General features: G+C 44.2%; 2 protein-coding genes across 5 annotated transcripts in view; one reads left to right on the top strand and one right to left on the bottom strand.

The window, feature by feature from the left end:
- The window catches only part of Angpt2 (angiopoietin 2), a 49,853-nt gene extending 37,350 nt beyond the window's left edge, over positions 1-12,503 (top strand). Inside the window, exons 6-9 of the mRNA XM_005334345.5 lie at positions 5,692-5,793; positions 6,298-6,464; positions 9,706-9,836; positions 12,109-12,503. Of these exons, the coding sequence (XP_005334402.1) occupies positions 5,692-5,793; positions 6,298-6,464; positions 9,706-9,836; positions 12,109-12,269 (561 nt within the window). The 3' untranslated portion in view covers positions 12,270-12,503. The remainder of the gene's footprint in view (positions 1-5,691; positions 5,794-6,297; positions 6,465-9,705; positions 9,837-12,108) is intronic.
- Positions 1-22,445, bottom strand: part of Mcph1 (microcephalin 1) — a 193,111-nt gene that overhangs the window by 93,056 nt on the left and 77,610 nt on the right. For 3 of the 4 annotated variants that reach the window (XM_005334356.5, XM_078030762.1, XM_040292039.2), the window contains one exon: positions 14,951-15,028. The exons of the other annotated variant lie outside the window; for it this stretch is intronic. In XM_005334356.5, coding sequence (XP_005334413.2) covers positions 14,951-15,028 — 78 coding nt within the window. The remainder of the gene's footprint in view (positions 1-14,950; positions 15,029-22,445) is intronic. 4 annotated transcript variants of the gene reach the window in all.

Below are 22,445 nucleotides of genomic sequence, written 5' to 3'. Positions count from 1 at the left end.
GAGAATCAGTGTGAAGTTGAGTCGACGCTCGATGGTTGTATACACTAAATGTGTACCAATGTGGCTGCACCTAAAGGTAGACGCTGCATACTGAAACACCTCTCCAGAAAACCCACTTAATACTGGAGCAGAATGGACGTCTGACAGGCTTCTGGAAGTATATTCTTTTTGAACCCTTCATTATCCTCAGTATTTAACATAGTATCAAAGAAAAACACAGGCTTTAAAGGTTTAAAGATGTGGAATTTGAAACAGTAACATAAACCTTGATTATGAATTTAAAGATAAATACTGTGCTATTTAAGATAATTCTTTCCAAAGAAATCTCTAATTCATTCATGCTGCTTTAAATCAACCTTGAAAATGAGTTAATGTCCCCAGCGGCCTAGAAGCAATGCATCAGGGGAGAAAACAAACACAAAACAGGCTGCTACAGATGAAGAAGCCATCAACGCTAGGCTAAGCCTGTAAATCCCCTCTGTGATCGGTCTGCATGACAAGTCTTCTCCTGTGAGTGCTCCTCACCAGAGGCTTGCATGTTCTTGGCCTAGCGATAACGGGGACAGGAACGTCCAGGAGGACAGAGAATGCGGGCTGGTCATGCAGATCCCGGGGACAGCACTGAGGGCACAGCCCCATCCTGCTGCTGTAGGAATGTTCTTCTGGCTTGGCTCAGTGTTCCCAGCATGCACGGCACACACCCCTCCCCACTGCCCCCCACCCCCAAATGCTCTGCAGAAAGAGGAAAACATTGAGCACACTGGGATTATGTGTCAGGTCGTGGTTGGAAACATAAGGATTTATATCCCCTCTAAATATCTGCAGTAAAAATAAATCCATTTACACGGCAAGAAACAATAATCTTTCAAAACCTCAACTTTCCCATCTTTAAAATAAGTGGTCTAGATTTAGTTACCTCTGAATTCCCTCCCAGATTTAAGACTTTATAATTCACCATCTGATCTGGGGAGACAGACAGACTTGGGTTTAAATTCCAGCCCTGCCCATCCAAGGCTCAGACCAAATCATTTCACCTCTCTGAGCTGTTTCCTAATCAGCCACATGATGACAACACCCAGCCCTGGAGAAGTGCAGGACCCTGAAATAAAAAGTGGGGGCTTCCCCCAGGACTGGATGGATACACAGCCGAGCTCTACAAGACCTTTAAAGAAGAACTAATACCAATACTCCTCAAATTATTTCATGAAAAAGAGGAAACACTTCCAAACTCATTCTATGAGGCCAATACCACCCTGATTCTAAAATCAGACAAAGACACTTTAAAGAAAGGAAACTTCAGACCAATATCTAATGAACATAGATGCAAAAATCCTCAATAAAATTCTGGCAAATTGAATATAAAAACATATCAAAAAAGATTGTGCATCATGATTGAGTGGGGTTCATTCCAGGGATGCAAGGTTGGCTCAACATATGGAAATCAATAAATGTAATTCAGCACATCAATAGACTTGAACATATGATCATCTCAATAGATGCAGAAAAAGCATTTGACAAAATACAGCACCCCAAAACACTAGAAAAACTAGGGATAACAGGAACATATCTCAACATTGTAAAAGCTACCTATGCTAAACTCCAGGCCAACATCATTCTAAATGGAGAAAAATCGAAAGCATTCCCTCTAAAAACTGGAACAAAACAGGGATGCCCTCTTTCACCACTTCTATTTAACATAGTTCTTGAAACACTGGCCAGACAATTAGACAGATGAAAGAAATTAAAGGGATACAGATAGGTAAAGAAGAACTTAAACTAGCACTATTTTCTGACAATAGATTCTATACCTAGAGGACCCAAAAAGCTTCACCAGAAAACTTCTAGACCTAGAAAATGCCAGCAAAGTAGCAGGATACAAAACCAACACCCATAAATCAAATGCAATTCTATATATCAGTGATATATTCTCTGAAAGGAAAACTACCCCATTTACAAAAGCCTCAAAAAAAAAAAAAAAAAACCAGGGCTGGGGATGTGGCTCAAGCGGTAGCGCGCTCGCCTGGCATGCGTGTGGCCCGGGTTCGATCCTCAGCACCACATACAAAAATGTTGTGTCTGCCAAAAATTAAGAAAAATAAATATTAAAAACAAACAAACAAAAAACACCTCGGGAATTGACCTAATGAAAGACGTGAAAGACCTCTCCAATGAAAACTATAGAACGCTAAAGAAAGAAATTAAAAAAGACCTTGGAAGATAGAAAGATCTACCTTGTTCTTGGATAGGCAGAATTAATATTGTCAAAATGATTATACTACCAAAAGTGGATCAAGAACCTAGGAATTAAACCAGAGACACTGGGTCTGTTAGAAAAAAAAAAAAAAAACAACGTAAGCCCAAATCTCCATCATGTCGGATTAAGCCCTCCCAACATCCTCAATGAGACTCCTATAGCACGATAATTAATATCAAGAATCAATAAATAGGAAGGATTCAAACTAAAAAGCTTCTCATCAAAAGAAACAATCAGTGAGGTGAATCGAGAGCCTACTAATTGGGAACAAATTCTTATCACACGCATGACATACAATCAATCAACAATTATATGAAAAATGTTCATCATCTCTAGCAATTAGAGAAATGCAAATCAAAACTCCTCTAAGATTTCATCTCACTCCAGTCAGAACGGCAGTTATTAAGAACACAAACAACAATAAGTGTTGGCAAGGATGTGGGGAAAAAGGCACACTCATACATTGCTGGTGGGACTGCAAATTGGTGCAACCACTCTGAAAAGCAGTATGGAGAATCCTTGGAAAACTGGGAATGGAACCACATTTGACCTAGCTATCCCACTCCTTGGTCTAAACCCAAAGGACTTAAAAATACCATACTGCAGTGATGCAGCCACTTCAATATTTATAGCAGCACAATTCACAACAGCTAAACTGGAACCAACCTAGAAGCCCTTCAGTAGATGAATGGATAAAGAAGATGTGGCTGTATACACAATGGAATATTATTCAGCATTAAAAGAGAATAAAATCATGGCATTTGCAGGAAAATGGATGAAGCTGGAGAATACAACATTAAGTGAAATTAGCCAAGCCCAAAAAAAACAGATGCCAAATGATTTCTCTGATTTAAGGATGCTGATCCATAATATGCTATGGGAGTGGGGAATGCGAGGATTAAATGAATTCTAGGTAGGGCAAAGGGGAAAAGGGGAGGGAGGGGGCAAAGGGGTAGGGAAGTTGGTGGAATGAGATGGCCATCATTACCCTAAGTACATGTAAGAAGACACAGAGGATGTGACTCTACTCTGTATACAACCATAGATATGAAAAATTGTGCTCCATGTGTAATGTGAATTGTAATGCATTCTGTTGTCATATATAACAAATCAAAATTTTTTTAAAAAGTGGGGGCTTCCCCCAAAGAACACGGGACAGCTCTGCATAGCAGAGTACCCAATCTTGCCCTGGGTCATTTAATTCAAGAAATGAATTTTCAATAGCTCTTTGGACAGATCTTCTTCCAAAAGGCCCTAGTATTGCAACTTTAATTTTTGAAATTTAATTAGTTTTCTGTAGAAGATAGACATGGCAACAGGGCATTTATCAGGAGCATGAAGACAGTGCACCCGCACACCGACGGAAGCAGGCTGCCATGTGTGGATTGGCAAGGGTGAGGGCATCGCCAGCCAGCACTGTGCTTTTCCAGTCCTGATACAGTCTGTTCATTATCCCCCGGCGTGTCTCCTGGCTCTGTGGACAGCCGAACACGCCCCCTGCATGTTTAATGACCAATTTCACCCAAATACATCTGTTTTTACAAATCCTCTGATTTTTAACAAATCTAGATGAAGTATTAAAGAAATGTTCTAAGAAGCTGATGGTGACGACTAAAGGAGTCAGAAAGATGGTGGTGTGGATCAAGTTGATTGTGCAGACTTGACTCCCATGGAGTCTTCTCCACAGGAGAGAGGGCACATCCTTAGGTGTCACTAGTTACACGGTGCCTCTTGGCACTGAAGAGTCGAAGGTTCCAGAATGAGGGCAGGCCCACTGAGAGCCATGCTAATGCTTCCCCCCACCACCAAGCCCTTAGGTGCCAGAGGACTGACCACTGTGTACACACATTCCTCACACCAGCGTGCTCACTCACCTACTTATTGGATTTGCAAAGCCCGTGGGCAGAATGGAGCAGCACTGTCCACTTAGTTGACCACAGGCAAATCAGGAGGCAGTGTGACTCATGAGCCGATTTCCAGTTGAGCCGAACAGAGGGACTTTTGGCCTATTAACAAAGGGTCGAGCTTCTGTGTGTTTGGCAGCATGATGCAATGTAAATACATTATGCAGGAATTAAAGGGGCCTCTTCAGACCTTGTATGCTATGGTGCAGCTGCCTGCCTTGATCAGTCGATCAATTTCAACTGATCTTTTGGAGATGCAGAACGTATCTCGGCAGTCGTACAGGGTTAGGGTCTGGCACAGTGCTGGAAGAGGGGAGTGGGATTCCCGTGACAATTAATGAAGTCACATCAATACAATGTGATAATAAGGGGATTCCTTTAGCAGACCCAATTTTTAGAGCTGATTAATCTATGGAAATAATTTTCTTACCCATAATTGTGATTTTCTTCCATGGCACCTATCTTTCCCAAGGTTCACTAGAGAGGGCAACTTGAACCTGTGACCTTTGTAGAGGTATAGGACTGTGAGGGAGAAAAGCCCTTGCAGAACAGGGTGGCTCAGTCACAGTTCTCTGGCTCCATGGGGATGATGTACAGGCAGCCGGCTTGGCTTGCAGGCTCCAGCTTCCTCACATGTACAACACAGGAGCAGGACCAGGGGCTCCCTGGTTCTCATTTAGCTCTCACCCCTAGATCCTAATTCAAAAATACAGCTCCCACCTTAAGCTTACCCTGCCCAAACTGGCTCCCTTACTCTCCAAAAGACCGTGGAAAACAACAAAGGAAGAATGTTTACGATTGTTCTTGAACTTTAATATTTCTTACCTCGTATGCTGTAAAGAAATCATCTTACTTTTGGAAAAATTTTTCTTATTGTCCTAGTATAATCTCATTATTGAAAACTGTTTATGTAATCTTATTTTCAGGGGTTTTTAATTTCATAATAAAACTCCAGCTGAGTTGAAATTGAGCATGCATGCACTTAGCCCAAGAAAGAATTCTATGTTCTGGACAAAGTTTAAACCCACTGAGCCAGCTCAAAGGCAGAAATAAAGAGTGTCAGGAAGAAAAATACCATGGGTGATGGGCATGGTGCAGAGAGGCCTGGCCAGGCTCTGGCCCGCTGTGCCGGCCCACTGGTGCCCCAGGGGAAACCTGGTTCTTACTGCACACAGAGGCAGCCTCAGTTCCAGCAAGGACGCAGCAGGGTCCAGGGACTCTTCAGTGGAAGAGCATCCCCTTTGCCAACTCCACAGGGAGGGCAGGGACAGGCAAGCACTGACAGTGTCGCAAGGCTGAGGACACAAGTTGAGGGCTCTGGACCTGCTGAAGGTGGGGATGGAGGGCCATCTGCTGGAATGCCTCCTTCACAAGGAATCTCTCAGGAAACTGTATGGGGGTCATCTAAGGGCCAAGATTCACCCCATCCTTCTCCCAGAGACCCTGTGGACGCAGCTCCCAGCAGGTGTCCACACTTCTGTTCCGGGATGGAGTCCCAGGTCTCTGGTGTGACTGTGCCCTTCCCTTTCACAGGCCTACTGCGACATGGACACCAGTGGCGGGGGGTGGACTGTCATCCAGCGCCGCAAGGATGGCAGTGTCGACTTCCAGAGGTCGTGGAAAGAGTACAAAATGGTACGCATGTCCCTTAAAGCAGCTTGAAAGAAGTGCCTTCCTCTGTGCATACTAGCTTTCAAGGTCCTCAGAGCCTTAGTTGCAAACCCAAAACCAACCAATGACTTTGAGGCAGACTTTTAGGAAAGATTCTTTCCAGGGGTGCTGCTGTCTCCCCACTCAGGAGGAGTCGGGTCCACCCAAAAGGCTGCGTGTGCTCTCAGGCCAGCCCCAAGCGAGCAGCAGCACCGAGTGCTGACCCGGGTAGGTGCACCTGAGGTGCTCCTCGAGTGTCCCTGGTTGTGCTACTTGTGTCACCACTGGCTTTCTTCCAGAAACACCTTAGCTCCTTAAAACTGATGTTTTAAAAATCCACTGTCCTCTAAGAAAGGTTCTGCATCTGTGCAGCACAGGGCGCGGGTGGCTCTGCTGATTGGCAGGTTGTCCAAGGGAAAGAGATACACTGTTGATTTCAAGTCCACAAAGAGAAACTTCGTGAAGTGAATGAACTCTGCTTGGGCCCAGGGCTTTGGCGACCCCTCCGGAGAGTACTGGCTGGGGAACGAGCTGGTCTCACAGCTGACGAACCGGCAGCGCTACCTGCTCAGAATACACCTGCGGGACTGGGAGGGCGGCGAGGCATACTCGCTGTACGAGCACTTCTACCTGTCCAGCGAGGAGCTCAACTACAGGTAAGCCCTTGGGATCGGAAAGAACTGGGGGATGTTCCTATTCCAGAACCTGAGATCCACGTTGAATAGCCACGATTTACGCACAGACCGCCTCTGACTCCATACTGTCTTTAGTTAGGTTTCCCAGTTTTCAAATCTAACTTTGTTATGACAATACTAGGGAAACTTTTTGGAATTTTTTGGTTGTGCTTCCTGTGTATCTTCAGAGACCAGACCCTCCAGGGCACATGGTGGTGTCCACACCCACCCAAACAATAAGTGAATGCCGAGTGTCCCTATGATGACACGTAACGTGGCTATCCTGACAGATGGACACCTGGGACTATGTTGTTTTCTCCCAAAGGATATTAATATTTTTTTTGAAGTTTAAACACATCTAATTGTTGTGTTCAATTTCAAATTTGGGGTTACTTGACAAGTTTAAAATGAGGTGGGTGTTTACTAGGCTTCCTCTTTTCTCTGAAGTACATCTTATCCATAGCACCCCTTTAATATTTGTGCTGTCTCCACACATTTGGTGGCAAAAATCTTAAATGTTCCACTGAGGTGTGGAGACTTGACCAGGACTCTGGCTCTGAGTGCCAGCAGGCGAGACCGGGCAGCTCAGGGGCCTGACGTGGTGCAGGAGCAGCTCAGGAGCAGGCATCCCCAGGCACTCCCTGTGCAGTGTATGTGGCAGGGAGCCACTGGGAGGATGTGGGACACTGGACTGGTGGCACCCAAGGGACACATATGAGGAAAGCCATCACCAATGCCACCCCACAGCTGCGCAAAGAGCGCAGGCTCCTGGGGTTTGGTAAACATGGAGCATCTACTGTGAGGCCACAGCAGCAAACGGAGCCCAAAAGAGCATCACAGACACAGTTGTCACCTGGCCTGCAGTTGTTCATTGATGCCCAACCCCTGCAGGCCTGGGGTCGCTTCCTAGGGAGCTGGCTATAAGCCCAGGTACCTGACCAGACCCCTGGAAGTGATAGGACGCCCAGGGCGCCCTGCTCTAAGGCAGCAGACCTGAATTCAGAAGCCTGCCTTGAGAGCAGATAAACACGGTGTGACTTTTAAAAAGTCCATGGAGCGCAGTCCATCAATTCTCATTAGAGAGCAGGCTCCCTTGGAGATGAACAGAGATAGTGTCTGGGCCTCCCGTGGGTCCAACTCAACTGCAAAGGCATCAGAACGTCCATGCGTTCAGAGACATGAGTGGTCAGTCCTTGTGTTACCTCCAAGTTAAATATTTTTTCAACTGGCAACAGTTAGGAATCTACAATAGGAATTTTTAAAAAAAGAAACATAAAAATTAAGGATTAGACTGTTTGGATAAAAAGATTTTACAAAATGGGTCATTACCCTTGTATGCTGACACTGTAAAAACATTTTAAACTGGAGATGGATCTTAACAGATATTTCCTTTAGAAATGTAATCAAATTTTGGACATGCCACTCTAAAAACACACATGGGTTGAAAACTTAATATACTTGGAAATGTAAAATAGATTAAAAATTACTATCCTAAGAAACATGATGCTACTGAGAGAGGAGAATCGTGATGGGATCATGAGTTTTGATGGCTGCAATGTTTCAGAATGTCAATTGTGTATAAGCAGGTGCTTTTCCCCCATGAAGAAATGTCCCTAAGTGATGGAAAACCGTGAAGTACACATTATAAGACATGGATAAATTCATCAACAGGATGGGATTCTTTTTAACTCAAATGTATTTGTACATGAAACCTTCAATATTGTTTAGTTTTCACCAACAACATCACTGCAGTTTTATGCAAACACTGAGATTTAACTGTTAAATGCTGCATTACGTCCTTACCCCACTGTCATGAAAAAAATCAACCAGAACCAATTTAAAGCAATTTCCAGAGTACAGCTATTTTTATAGTCAAATTTAAAAGAAAGCAAAGTGATTGACACGAGAGCTACTCAGAACCCACACCTGGGGACCTCACTGGACAGGCCCCTCACCCTGGCCTTTACAGCTACACCCCTGCTAAGGCGGGCACCGGTGTGTGGAAACAACAGAGGAGGAGGGTGCACCTGGGGCGGGCCCCAGGGCCACAACTTACTCTCGACTTTGGGCAAGTCTGTCTCTCTGAACCCTGGTGGCTTCCTGTGTAAGAGCAGCGGTGGCTCCCGGCTCTGGGGCTGTCAGGAGCACTCAACACGCCCGCCTGCCTGCATGCCTGGGACCAGCCAACCTCCCCTTGTCCTGGAACTCCTTGCCAACAGGAACACTTAAGAATTCTGCAGTTTCCAAGGAGGTGGTTAGCAACTGTCAGCAGGTCTCACAAAATAAGCACAACTTTGGGGCTTCAAGTATCGTTCTCCTGCAACATGGCAGGGCCCTGGCCCAGGTCTTCCTGTTCCCGTATCTCCATCAGGTCATGGCGCTCCATGACACGGAGCCTGGTGCTCTGGTTCACCCCTCCCACAGCCATGCCCATCATGGAAAGCAAGCTCTGATCTGTCCCAAACCATCAACCTGTGGGCTTTCTGAGGCAGTGACTAGGGCACAGTTAGGGGAAGATTTTACAAACCACACACAGTCTTCCACCTTTCCTCAGGGTCTCTTTGCATGCACAGCGATGACGATGAACGCCATACTTGTGCAATATTCTACAAGTATGTGCTGCTATCTGGTGTCCCAGTATAACATTTCCTCCTTTCTCATGGCTGAACAGGTTGACCACACCACAGTAGAGAAATGGGGCAAAGCAAGGCTCATGGTTTATTTTCTATGCAGTTCTATTGATTTCTACTCCAAACTCAAGGACCATCCTTTGTCTGCTACCCTCTCTGTGCCACCCCCACCCCTACTGGAAACAATGAGTTTGAGGCTGGTCAGCATCTTGGACTCCTTTCCGTGTGGATAGGGACTGGTGCCCCCTGGGGCGGGGGGAGGTCCCTCCATGCTGCAGCCCACTCTTCTGTTTATCTGAAAGCAGCAGGAAAATCAATTACAGGGCCCTTCAGTCCCTGTTGATGCTTGTGCAAGTGATATGTGTTGAAGTTTTCACAAAAACATCCCTCTTTGCTAAAGGATTTGATGATAAGTTGGTTCCTGTTTATACCAGTGCAAACTATTTTGTCCAGGGTAGGCACTGAAGTGCACTGGCCAGTCCACAGCACGCTGCTGTAGAAGGGAATTCTTCACTATGAGAAATTTTCCACTACGGTAAACCAAGGACCCGAGCCAATTACGGTTTTTATTTTTTCCTTTTGCATGCTTACAGGATTCACCTTAAAGGACTTTCAGGCACAGCCGGCAAAATAAGCAGCATTAGCCAGCCAGGAAATGACTTTAGCACAAAGGATGCGGACAACGACAAATGTATCTGCAAATGCTCGCAAATGCTGACAGGAGGTAGGGTGACTCTTCTGTATGGGCAAGGGACACTTTGAAAGTGCAAAAGCCTGGCAGCTGGGACTCCAAATGTGACTAGTAACAATGTCCACAATTTCATAAATAGACATACTACCTTGATATAGGCAAATTTGCTTTTCACTCTTTTAGACGGTTAGTTTGGAGTAAGAATGCAGGGCTGGAAGGGCCGGCAGTTGGCAGCTGGGGGGGCCTCAGTATTCTCTGAGCTTCCCCGAGTGTGCTCTTGCTGCACATCAGACGTCACATAGATGCCCAAGTCCCATTTCCCTTTATTCCTAGTCATCAGCAATGTTTGAACAAGGAATTTTCAGTTGTCTTTTATTGGTGAGAATTTCACTAGAATAACAGCAAAGACTTATGAACACGAAGAAACTATCAACCCATTTTATTAGTGCCCCAGATGTAAATGAGTGAGTGTTCACTTTAAATCAAGGCCTTTCTTGTTTTCCACCTTTTGTGTCAGATTGCTTTAAAAACGGAAACGGAAGCCATCCCCAGGAGCCAAAGGCTGTTGCAGCCGTCACTTAGACAGCAGATTGGTATTCAGAGCCACTTAAGAGCGCAGTGATGGGGACCAACTGTTAGAAAGCTCACCCTTCTGATTTTTGAAGGTTTAGAAATTGAATAACGGGAACCAGTTGGTAGTGACTGAGATAAGGGAGAAGTGTGACAAACGCTGTCAAGTTCCTTCTTAAAAACACTAAAATAGCACCAAGAGTTCGCCAACAGTGCACACAGAAACTGGCAGGGACTAATTCGTGAGAACATAAACTGAATGAGCAAAAACGGATTCCCTACACTCAGGAAAGGCAAAGGCGAGAGCGGTGGCCAACCGCTTCTCAGGACAAGGGACACGAACGAGACCAGCAGCGCTCAGCCCAGCCTATGCCGTTCGGCTCCTAAGGGACCATTCGTAGTCAAAAGGAGGGTGTTTTTATGGAAATAAAGTGAAACCCAGTAGTTCCAGTAAGTCCCAACTTCATGTCTTTACCACCTCAAGAACTCGGCCCGAGGTGGCAGTTGCTGCCTGGTAACACGGAACGTCCCCCAGCAGGGAGGCTTTAAGGAGACACAGTCACTGCTGCCCCGCTTGCTAGACCTGTTTCTGTGGGGCTTTCCAGAACTCCCACAGGCCCAATGGCTACTCCAGAGCAGGGAAGTCACATTATTTTTTTTTTATACAAATAGAGACTTAGGGGCTGAGAGGGGAAGTGCAGGAGAGATGGGAGAAGAAAGGCCCAAGGTGACAGTGGGGTAGGGTCAGACTACGAAGGGGCCAACTTGCACTAGTGGACTGGCCACGAAGAAGCTGTGGCCTAATGTGCAGCCAGAGATCTGCTTGGGTGTGATTTCCGTAGAGGGCAGACGGTGGGCTCTGGGGGGGCCACATCTGTCACTCTGCAATATCACAAGGATTCCGGGAACATACAAGCTTCCCACCACATTTCCATTAATCTGAGGCATCTCAAGGAACAGAATCCACAGCAGGAAGTCAGTCAGGCGCTAGGGAGATAAGTAGCACTCACATCCAATGTGTATACGTTAAAGATATGTTTTGCATTAGAATTCTTTAAAGGAATAAAATGTTACAGATAAGTCAAAGGCCACCCCATGGATACCGCCCCCACCTTCCGCTGGGGGAGCCCCGAGTTGAGGTTCACTTGCTTCATCTATTTTACCAAGTGTGGCGTTATCAAAAATAGTCATGTTATAGTTTTCTGTATTAAAAAAATTAACAGACATGGTATCAAACCCAAATCTTTACACATGCAAACCAAGGTCCTTTCTTCTGGCCAGCCCTGGCCCTGGTTTGCCATTTGTGGGCCCTGCCCAGAGTGAAGGCAGGGCGTGCTCTGCTCGCTGTGCTCCGGCTCAGACAGCACCCACTCCCACCCTCCTTTTTAACCAGCTGCAACAAGTCCTTCCCATTGGGTGTTTCAGCCCCCATGCTGCTGGGAGGGATGCAGTCCTGGCCTGATGACGGCCATCTTAGGGCTCCTGAGGTTCCCAGGTCCCTTACTTCCCAATGTACCAGGTCTCTTCTAAAGCAGGTGCTCGTGGACGAGGTGCCTTTTCACGTAGCCCAAGAGGAAAGGAGTGCGAAAGTGCATGAGAACACTTAGCTGTCAGCACTGGGACCTGGGTGTGTGGCTGGGAGCACGCTCAGCACTGTGGTGTACTATGCCCGTGAAGATGCCCAGGCCTGCTGGCATCCCTGGGCCCTAATTCCTTCTGCGCTTTGCCTCCACAGGCTGGTGGTTTGATGCATGTGGCCCTTCCAACCTGAACGGAATGTACTATCCACAGAAGCAGAACACAAATAAATTCAATGGTATTAAGTGGTACTACTGGAAGGGGTCAGGCTACTCACTTAAGGCCACCACCATGATGATTCGACCGGCGGATTTCTAAATGCCGGACGCATACCCCAGAAAGACTGTGCTGGATTCTTCCCACAGCTAATCCCAAAGCACTGAAAGACACTGCTGCACTCCATCCCTCACCCGAGACAGCGCTGGGTGCCCACGGAGCCATGCTCCAGACGACAACCTCGACGTCATCGCTGACCCGCACCACTTAACGAGCCAAAGCAAAACCCAAACTAGCCAGGACCTGGCACTGTGGTCTGGTGGACACCTATGCAAAGATGAATTCACGGCTGAGAGAGTGACAATTCACAGACTCTGCTGTCACAACCAAGAATGTCATGCTCGAGTTCATCAGTAAATAACTGGAAAACAGAACACTTGTGCTATATAGTAGAGATAATCTTGGAACGGATCCTCTAAGCACTGTTTATGGGTTGTGTAAATATCCACGTGTCCTGAATTCAGCAACACTATCACAATTACAAGGAAGACAAACTTCTCTAAGCCATAAAAATAGACTCTATATTCAGGGATTTTCTCATTAGTGGTTATTAGCAGTTTAATATTTGGAAATAACAGTGCATTTTTACTCCTCTTAGCTACTTTAAATTTTCATTACCCAAAACAGCGTATTTACTTATCTGTTGACAGCTTAGTTTTAAGTTAATGCTCAAATACATATTTCAAATTGTATGCCATTTTAGTTTCTATGAAGATTGTACTATTTTTTTTCCAGTATGGCTGTTAAATATGAAGGTATTTTAGTAATTAAATATAACTTATTAGGTGAGATGATTATGTTTAACTTTTATAATAATATTTACAATTTTGTAATTTGGTTACAAAATACCTGTGCCTTATTACAAGGGAAAGTTTGATTTTCAATGAAGAAAATTATGCACTTTACTATCTTCTCAGACTATAGGATTTTCTCAGTATTCTAATACAGACATGTACTTTCTCTTCTAGTAAGCCCTATTTTAGAAAACTGAGCTAAATTTAATTTGTGGTTTAGAAAAACATTCCATTTAAGACATTGACAAAGTCATAGACTCACCTCTGATTTTATTTAAGAAAAAATATTTGCATTAGTGTTCATCAGCAAACTGAAAAAAAAGTGTTCTAGAATGCAAAAATAAAATCTGATGTTCATGAAATAAGCAAACGTTTATAGAGCATTTTATGAACACAGCTTATGCTCACAAGTGCAAAACTTTAGGTCCCACTGTTTCAGTTCCTTTTAAAGGTTTTGTAGTAGAATTAATACAATGAACATCTGGGGAATAAATTTAGGAGCAATTTCTCAGATGTCCACTTTCGAGTCCATGTTGGCAAGTTTGGATTCACCCGCGGCCAGCGTTCCCCGAGTTTGTCTCCACCTCCTACTGTTCCACCACTGCTTTTTCTTTATTCAGTTTTTCTTCCTTTTCACTCCTACCTTCCTCCAGACTTAGCCTGGGGGCCCTCACATTTCACTATGCCTTCTGAGTTAAACTGTGGGCACTGCTCCCCTCTGCCATGTCTCACTTTCCCAACGATTTAGGGGGTGAAAAACGCTCCTGAGAACTATTTCCACAACTGCATTTAAGAACGCTTTAAAAATTCAACAGGCGTATCACGGCTTTGTATCAAGTTAAAAAAAAATGTGATAATAAGAAAATTTCACAACTTCACAATAGAGTAAGCTTCTGGTGTTTCAATGACTACAATGATGGATGTGGACTTGGGGAAATGGTAACAGAAAAAACCGGCAGCAACATGATTCATTTGTATCAGTGTCTCAGGCAGCAGGAAAAATGGATTTCCAAAACAGACCTCACAATGTTACTCAGGGCTCTAGTCTCTTATGACAGAAATGAGAAGAATCTGTTTGCACTTTACACTTCAATTCCTAATAGTATTCAAACAAACAGTCTTGCTAGGAGGAATTTTTTTCTCTCCTTAAGAAAACATCGACAAAGTTGAAAGGAAATCAAAACAGTAATCTTAAAAATGAAAACAAAAACAATTTAACAACCCAGATAACGGCAATGGCTGGAGAGCAGAGTTCAGTTTCTTGCTATATTACAGTCAGAGGGCCGGTCAGCAAATACACAACAAATGGCAGATACAACCATCACTTATCTTCCAGATATTAATCTTTTGAAATAATAAACTGTCACAAACCAGTCAACATTCTTGAAAATAAAAGCCAACTTCTGTATAATCCTGCTTCCAAACAAGCCATAATTAACCCACTTCACTATTATTATTATTATTTTAAATTAGAACTTGGAAATTTTCCATTAACTGAAATATTTAAAAGTCAGTATAGTTGAAGTGAATTTAGAAAAATCAAAATATAAAGACCACATGATAATGATAGCAAGCCACAATTTTCATACCTATCAGTTTTGTCTCTGATAACAGTAACAATGATTACTTTTTAAAACAGCAATATATAAGGCTACACTGTCAAGAATCCATTTGGCTTATTTTCCTCAATTGTGCTCCTGAGGTTCCCAGGACCCCTACTTTAAATTCATATTTAAATTTCTGGAGACTCTCTTTCAGGGAGTACTACTTTCATATCCTCACACGTGACCTCCTGAATAGACAACAGGTGTGAAGTTCTGCGGCTACGTCTTTCTCATTTGAGCAAGACTGCTCTGGACTTAGTCAGCTGAGCTCACGCTTATAGCAATACTAGATTGCATTCACCATCCAAAACATTATCTGACTCACGGGAGCTGCAGGGAAGTGGTCAAAAAGCTCAAAAGGCTCCTCGGAAATCCAGTGACCCATCTCCAAAGACAACAGGACCTGTGAAGGACACAACAAGCAGAACACTGATTACACATCCCTCAGGCTCTTCGTGGGCAACAGCCACTCTGATGACAGTAAAAACAGACACAGCACCACAGCGAGGACCCAGATCTGAAATGCATGTGTCTCCAACACCCATGTGTACTCAGATGTGTTAAGGATATTAACACTTGGTCAAGAAAAAACTCAGAGTGACTAGAAATTGAGTCATTATCTTAGTGAGCCAAAGAATTAAACAAGACCCTGGCTTTCAGTCTCTGTGTCACAGAAATAAGAAACACGTAAGCAAATGAGATTTAAAAATTGGGAGAAGATGCAACACAAGCCAAATTTAAAAAGTGATCCTTTAGGATTAGGACTTGCTGCTAGCATTAGCTGATGTGTTCAGGAGAAGGTGTTGGGAAGTAACCCTTCCTCGAGTGCGGAAGACTAAACGTCTCATCAGTAAGGTTCATGTTCATCATCACCACAATTCCATCAATACTACTACTGGAATCCACACATTTTTAAATGATTAAAACATTTTCATTTTCAACTCAACAATGCTTCATATTCTGCAGGCATCAGTATTCTATCACCAAACCCCTGGAATCTATGGGTTTCCACACACCAGTGGAATTGTACAGCTAAAAGACTCATGCTAGTCTTTTGCATGCATTATTCTTACATTCAGCAAGTCCATCCTTCCACCCAAAGTCTAAGCTCCTTTTGATGAATGACCAGAATATGAGACCTGTCTCCTTCTTTTTTGATAATTTCTAAGGCTCAGTACCACCTACAGGAGATGTCTTTCCTCCTTCACATACTAAAGCTAATACGTATTCAATGTGAGATAGCAACGTATTTTTTTTTCCAAGAAAGTGGGCATCACTGTGGAACAAATGACAAGAACAGGATTCGGAAGCTGAATGCAATCCTCAGCACCTGCCAGTTCTGACTTTAAACAGCTGCTCCATCTATTCATCTGTGAATAATTTAGTGAGACCACAAATAAAAACCCAAGCCAGGTCCCAGGACCACAGCCCCCAAACTAGAGAGTCCACACTCTGGTAAGGAGCCTGATGTAAACCATCCATGTTGGTTTTCCCACTCAGTGTCACGGAACCTTCATAATTAAATTTCTGGAGACGACCACATCTCTTAGATCTCTTTCAGGGAGTACTTTTATATTCTCACATGTGACCTCCTGAATGGACAACAGGTGTTAAGCTCTCATTTGAGCAAGACTGCTCTGGACTGAGCTGAGCTCACGCTTATAATGCTTACAATAATCCCAGATGGCTCCCAAACACTCTCGATGCAGGAGAGTCAAGACAAGCGGGGCTGACATTTCAAGCTGCATCTTACGTAATGTGTAAAAGGTCATTAGGCACAGAGAATGACAGGGAAAGGAGACAGGCGCTATGTACTTATTTTTGGCTAGAAGCAGATGGTGCTTTGGAAAAATGCGAGGGAATGGGGTTGGTTGGGTCCCCAGGGTGAGTTGTGAGAGCATACCGTTTCCACCCCAGTGCAGGAGTGGCACTGAGGCATGGCAAAAGCAGCCCAGGGCACCAGGGCCGGAAGCCCAGTCCTGTGAGGCAGGAGCAGCAGCTCTGGGGATGTTGGGCCCAAGACAACGAAGGGGAACGGAGTATAATGTGGGAAAATCTGTCTGCAGCCGAGATGGAAAACAGCCCGCTGTGCTCTCGGGGACCTGCTCCCTGTGACTGCTCGTCCTCACCAGAACCTTGTACGCAGGAGGACTCTGTCATTTAAATCTCTTTCCCGTTTTCCCTAGTTTATATGGCTTAAACGACCTTACAAACAATGACCACAACAACAACGAAAAAGAAACAGTTGAATGAAAGAAAGTATAGAGAACTGATAACTCCACACTGAAATCATGCTCTCATCTGGCTGTTAATGGGTGTCTTAAAACAGTTAAGCATTTATCTTCCTTTTACCAGCCCATGTATGTTATCGTTTAGAGATACACAAGCAATTTGTGTGGATCTCTACAAACTCATATAATTAGTCCAGGAAATAAAAGGAAGAAGTTTCAACACCAGGCTCCTTTCAGCCAGGAGGCCCTGGGAAACAACGTGCTGGTGAGGGAAGCCAGGGAATGAGCAGTCTTACAAACGCGTGTGCCCTGAAGTTCAAATATAAACCACACTGAAATGTCAACTGAATTTAAACAAACTTGGAGAATATTCATGTTTCCTGAATTTATCCCTTTCTAAATGTTAAGAAAATAAAACCATAAGGCAGCTATTAGAATTCTGGTAGGCAAATTGATAAATTTAATTTATACAGGCATCTCAAGAATTAATATCACAAAGACAGAAGATGCTAATTTGATTGCTCTAAAATCATCATGTAAGAAATGCAATGTAAACCTCGAGCTCTGGACTCTCATTAGCCAAACATATCTACCTTAGTAGAGTATCCAAAATAGAAAACTCAACATGTAAGACCACAGTTGGGCAGCACATGAACTCAAAAACAAAAGGCTGACCCAACACATTTCCCATAACATATCTGAGAAAACAAAAATAACTAAGAAGCTAAATAAAGTGAGGAATGAGGCTGCGTGAACACAAAGGACTGGGTCCTGCGTTTATTATAGCCTTAAATGGCTGGGGGGTGGGGTGGGTATTTCAGCACCCACAGTGAGACTCGGCATCCTGTTGTAACACATTAGGTCATGACAAGGGTGTTTCTTTTTTGAAAAGAATATTGAATATATCATATTGACTTAATCTCAAACATTTGATGGCAGCTCTGTAGTGATTTAAGAACAAGATATTTTTCTCTTATAAAAATTTGATACTGTGACGTGTTCATGAGAAATATTCCTAAACTGTAGTTTGTTAAAGTAGAATTATTCATCATGGATATTTCTGCTGCCAATCACAATCTAAATTATTGTTGGCAAAAGATTAGCTATTTACTCTTACCAATTCAGTTCTGCTCTTTTGGACCAAAACAACATGAGAGCAAGTACATTAATCAAAGTCCCAAGTTTTCAGTTCTATATAGGATGATGGGACATATTGGGTTAACATCTGTTGGGTGGGAATTCAACTGACATACATTTGGAATGTATAATCCCAGCTTTTATAATAATTTGGATTACATTGTATGTTGGGTTTTTGATAAAATTTGGCTAAATTTTTACAAATGAAATTATTTCTCTGATCATTTAGTCCTATCTATTTAGAAATATGTTAAACTGGATTTTTTTTTTAAGCAACATGTGACCAAAGTTCATTTTTTTCTCCTTAAGGTCTAAATAAAGAGAAAACAGTTTCCCATAAAAAAAAAAAAAAACAAGATACTATACGTCATTCATCAATAGTTACTTTAAAAAGACTACAGATACAAGGGAATAAGAATTTCTTGCAGGAATAAGAAAACACAAGGGACAAGGGAATTTTTGGTATTTTAAAGTCATCATTGATAAAGCTCAAATCTTGCTGATGAATTTAGATAAGAACTATTTTCTTGCTTTATTCTCAGATGAGCAGCTAGTAGTAGACGTCACTTTCCCTGATGTCGGGCTGGCTACGCAGTTACTTCTACAGAATACCAACAGTCTTTCTTGCTCTGCACACATTGGTCACTCCGTGTGGACAGGGGTGGAGGATGGCTGCAGCGCTCTCAGGCTAGAAAGAGGGACAGTTATCAATGCACGTGAAGAGCAGCATGGCGGACACGGTGGACCAGGAAGAAGGCAGCGTGGCTCCAGTCAGGATGGCAAAGCAGAAGTACCATTTTGTTTCACCCGCTCCCAGTACTCAACCGAAACGGTGGAATTAAAAGGATGGGCAGAGTCCACAGAAGACGGGATGGAAGGATATTTTGGAAGCTGTAGAGCAGATGGGTGAACAGGGGCTGATGAGAAGGCCTGAGCGCAGATCCAGAGAGGGCAGGAGCCAGGAAACACCCAGTCTCCATCTGCTCGTTTCCACAGTCTGAGAACTGATGTTCCTAGACTCGCAGAAATCGGGGCGCAGAACTTCTCACCCCTTGCCCCACTCTCCTCTGGAACAAGGCAACCCCCAAATGTATGACCTTCCTGAGGGCTGCGGTGGGAAGCCCAGGGGAACACGCTGTGGTCCAGCCTCGCTCTGGCTACGTCAGGAAGGACACCCTCAGCAGGACAGCCTTTCTGGGGAGACTTCCAGCTCAGACACAAAGGCACACACGCTAACGTGCGGACCCCCCGCCCAACACCTCCACCTACATCAGAGGACCTGGGCTCCACTCCGGCCGTCCATCTGCCTCTCATCAGAGGACCAGGGCTCCACTCCGGCCAAGTCCATCTGCTTCTCAGTGGCCTCTGTATTAACATGATTTGATGCCCGTCTGAGAGTAGTCCCAGAAAGGAGAAGAGACCAAGCCACACCCAGAAATGCAGGACAGCCACAGCACGTTAATGGCTCCTTCCCCCCACAGGACCCCCACGGGGGTGTGCCACACATACGGCTAAGTGTCAAACAAAAAACAATGACCATGCTGGGTAACCACAGGGAAGTGTGGACAGAGGGAAAGACAGCCCTCTGTTAGCCAGAGCAGAGAGAGAAGGCCGAGGCGGCAGGGGAGGAGCAGTCTGTGTGTGTGTGGGGGTTCTCAGGTTGACGACTGCACTGATGATTCACCACCTCAGGTAGGAGAATCTCAGCTGTAACATGAAACCAGTTTAACTCACCTGAGGGCTTTACTGGTCACCCTGAAAACATGTTAACGTTGACAACGTCTGATAAGCAAAATTCCTGTCATTCTCACATTAAGTTTATGATCCATCTCTGGGTCTGGCCCAGTCTCCAGGCCACCGTGTGCCCGACTGTTCAGTTCATTGGCAGCTATAAAGAATACTTGTGGGAACACAACTGGTCAGGGACAAGAGGGGACCACAGTCCACAAGGGTCTCTGCATATGGCAGGCTTCAAGTTGCCTAAGATACAGGCTAAAGAATGAAAATCAAATCTGACAGCTAGAAATTTGTGCCAGATTTAACCCAAGGGATTCTAGTTAACTTCACACGGTCCAACAGTCCGCTTTATTCTCCATTTTGTCACATATCTGTCTCTGTTAACATGACAAGGGCTGAGACACCATTGTCACGGTCTGCCCGTCTGTCCTTCCCCTACCCATGGTGGTAAAGGTATAACAACATGCTGCATTTGCAGATTTCTTCTGTATTATGATACTAACAGAAGTAATTTATTAATCTTTTATTGTTTTAAGCTCAAACTATAAAAATCCAATTATAAATACTTTCCTCTCCAGATTTTATAGATTGTCTCACTTATTACAGTGATTTTCTCAAACAACACAACTTAAAAGAATTTGCTAGTATGTACAGTTTTGTTTTTCTGGGGAAAGGATAAGCTTTTGATTCTTCCCCAACTGGACAGTATAATGCACTGCTCAAACCCACAGCATCCAGGCAACTGGGTGTAAACCAGTCTTCACTACATCACAGCTTTGTGACAAAGGGCAAGTTTGTTAACCTGCCACACAAATACATTATCCCTCATTATAAACTACAAAAGCAATCATGTAGTTAAGGAAACTGTGGCAATGAAGTTATTTTTAGTTGGCAATGAACTTCAGGGGAAAAACTTAAGAGATGCAAATGGTATAATTTTTCATAACAAAATAAGTGGGTACTTTGGAGCCAGAAAACAGAAGAGCTCTAGTGTTCCAAAGAACCAGCTTGAACTGGCAAAGGTTCAAGGCAATACTGTTTGTTCCAAAATAAGCCATTCCTCTGTATTTCCAACCCATCTCATCATAACGTCAAGAAATGCTTCCTGCGATTCCATGAAGTTCATTTAAAAACATAAGTGTGCTTGGTAGATGTGTTGCTTGCCTTAGTGGAGCAAGTTTTCATATGACTTTGCTTCATTTAAGTGACATTTTCAAACATACAAGTAATAGTGCTAAAGGGCACAAGCCAGTGGCACTTAACACATTCACAAGGTTGTGCAGCTGCCAGCTCCTCCTAGCTTCAAAGCGTTTTCATCAAGCTGGGAAAGCACTGTGCATCCGTCAACCCATGGCGGCCTCCCACTCTCCCCTCTGCCCTGTCCCCTGGTAATGGTAACTACTCCCATCCCGGAGATGCCATCTGAAAGGAATCCCACCATGTGTGGGCTTCTCTATCTTCTTTCACTCAGCATAATATCAGCAAGGTACAGCCAAGTTATGATCTTACTATCAGTGACAGGTGTCAAAAATGTGTGTTGAATGCTAATAGCATTTAGCACTCAGTGCTCACTGGGCCCTTTGGTTGGCTGATCTTCCCACCATCTTACTGGTAAGGAAACTGAGGCCTGGGGTCTAACTGTCTTACTCAAGGCTACACAGCTAAGAAATGGCGGGGCAGGCATGAAAACCCACCCCTTACCATCAGTCTTTAAGAACACACAGGCGGTGTGTAATTCAGAATGACTACGGAAGATGAAAATGTGCTCTCGACTTAGGTCTGTGGAAGCAGATAGAAGAAGAATATGGGCCACAGACTATGGAAGATCTGAGTTCAAATTCCAAACACATCATTTCCTAAGCATCAAGTGACCAAGAGGCATTTGCTCTAAGCGCTCAGGCCACAATTCCACAGATGACTGTGCAGACTAATGAACTCAGATATGTAAACCAATGACAGAGCAGCTCTACGTCTGACAACTTTTCCAAGTACCCCTGGAAGCAGCTCCATGTCCACACACAAACACCAACTCTGGTCCCATGGCTCCTTCTTGAGTAGTGTGTGGTCCCAGGACCAGGTGTGCACACACCACCTGGGAGCCTGCAGCTCTGGACCACATCTCCCAAATCGGACTCTGTTTTCAGAAGCATCCCTGGATGACTCGTGTTATAGTCTTAAAAAGTGGCAAGAAACTAAACACATCTATTTAACTTAAGCAATAGAGAACTGAAGTAGTTCAGAGCTCTTTCCCATTTTCAAAATATATGAATTGATAGACTAAAGGGCAGCTGGAATAGCCAGCCACTCGCTGACATGTGTGTGAAAAGTATCACCAAGAAATCCAGCTCTGGGCCAGCTGTGGCGACGCACGCTTGTAATCCCAGGGCCTTGGGAGGCTGAGGCAGGAGAATTGCAAGTTTAATGTAGTGAGGCACTAAGCAACTTAGCAAGACCCTGTCTCAAAAAAATAAAAAGGGCTGGGGACGTGGCTCGGTGGTTAAGCACCTCTGGGTTCAATCCTTGGTACCAAAAAGAAAAAAAAAACAGTCCAGCTCTGTTCATCCAGATATTTCAGTAGATTAATTCTGCTTGTATTTTGCCCCATCCTTTCCGGTTTTCAAAAATGAAAATGGGTTGTTCCCAGATTCTAAGACTTAACTGCTGGGTCAGAGCCGCTTTTTAAATCCGTCTAAGCAACGACCACAGTGACCCAGC

Source organism: Ictidomys tridecemlineatus, chromosome 14, assembly GCF_052094955.1.
Source record: "Ictidomys tridecemlineatus isolate mIctTri1 chromosome 14, mIctTri1.hap1, whole genome shotgun sequence".
Taxonomy (NCBI): domain Eukaryota; kingdom Metazoa; phylum Chordata; class Mammalia; order Rodentia; family Sciuridae; genus Ictidomys; species Ictidomys tridecemlineatus.
The sequence above is the reverse complement of the archived record's forward strand: the minus strand, read 5'-3'. Positions and strand labels throughout refer to the sequence as shown.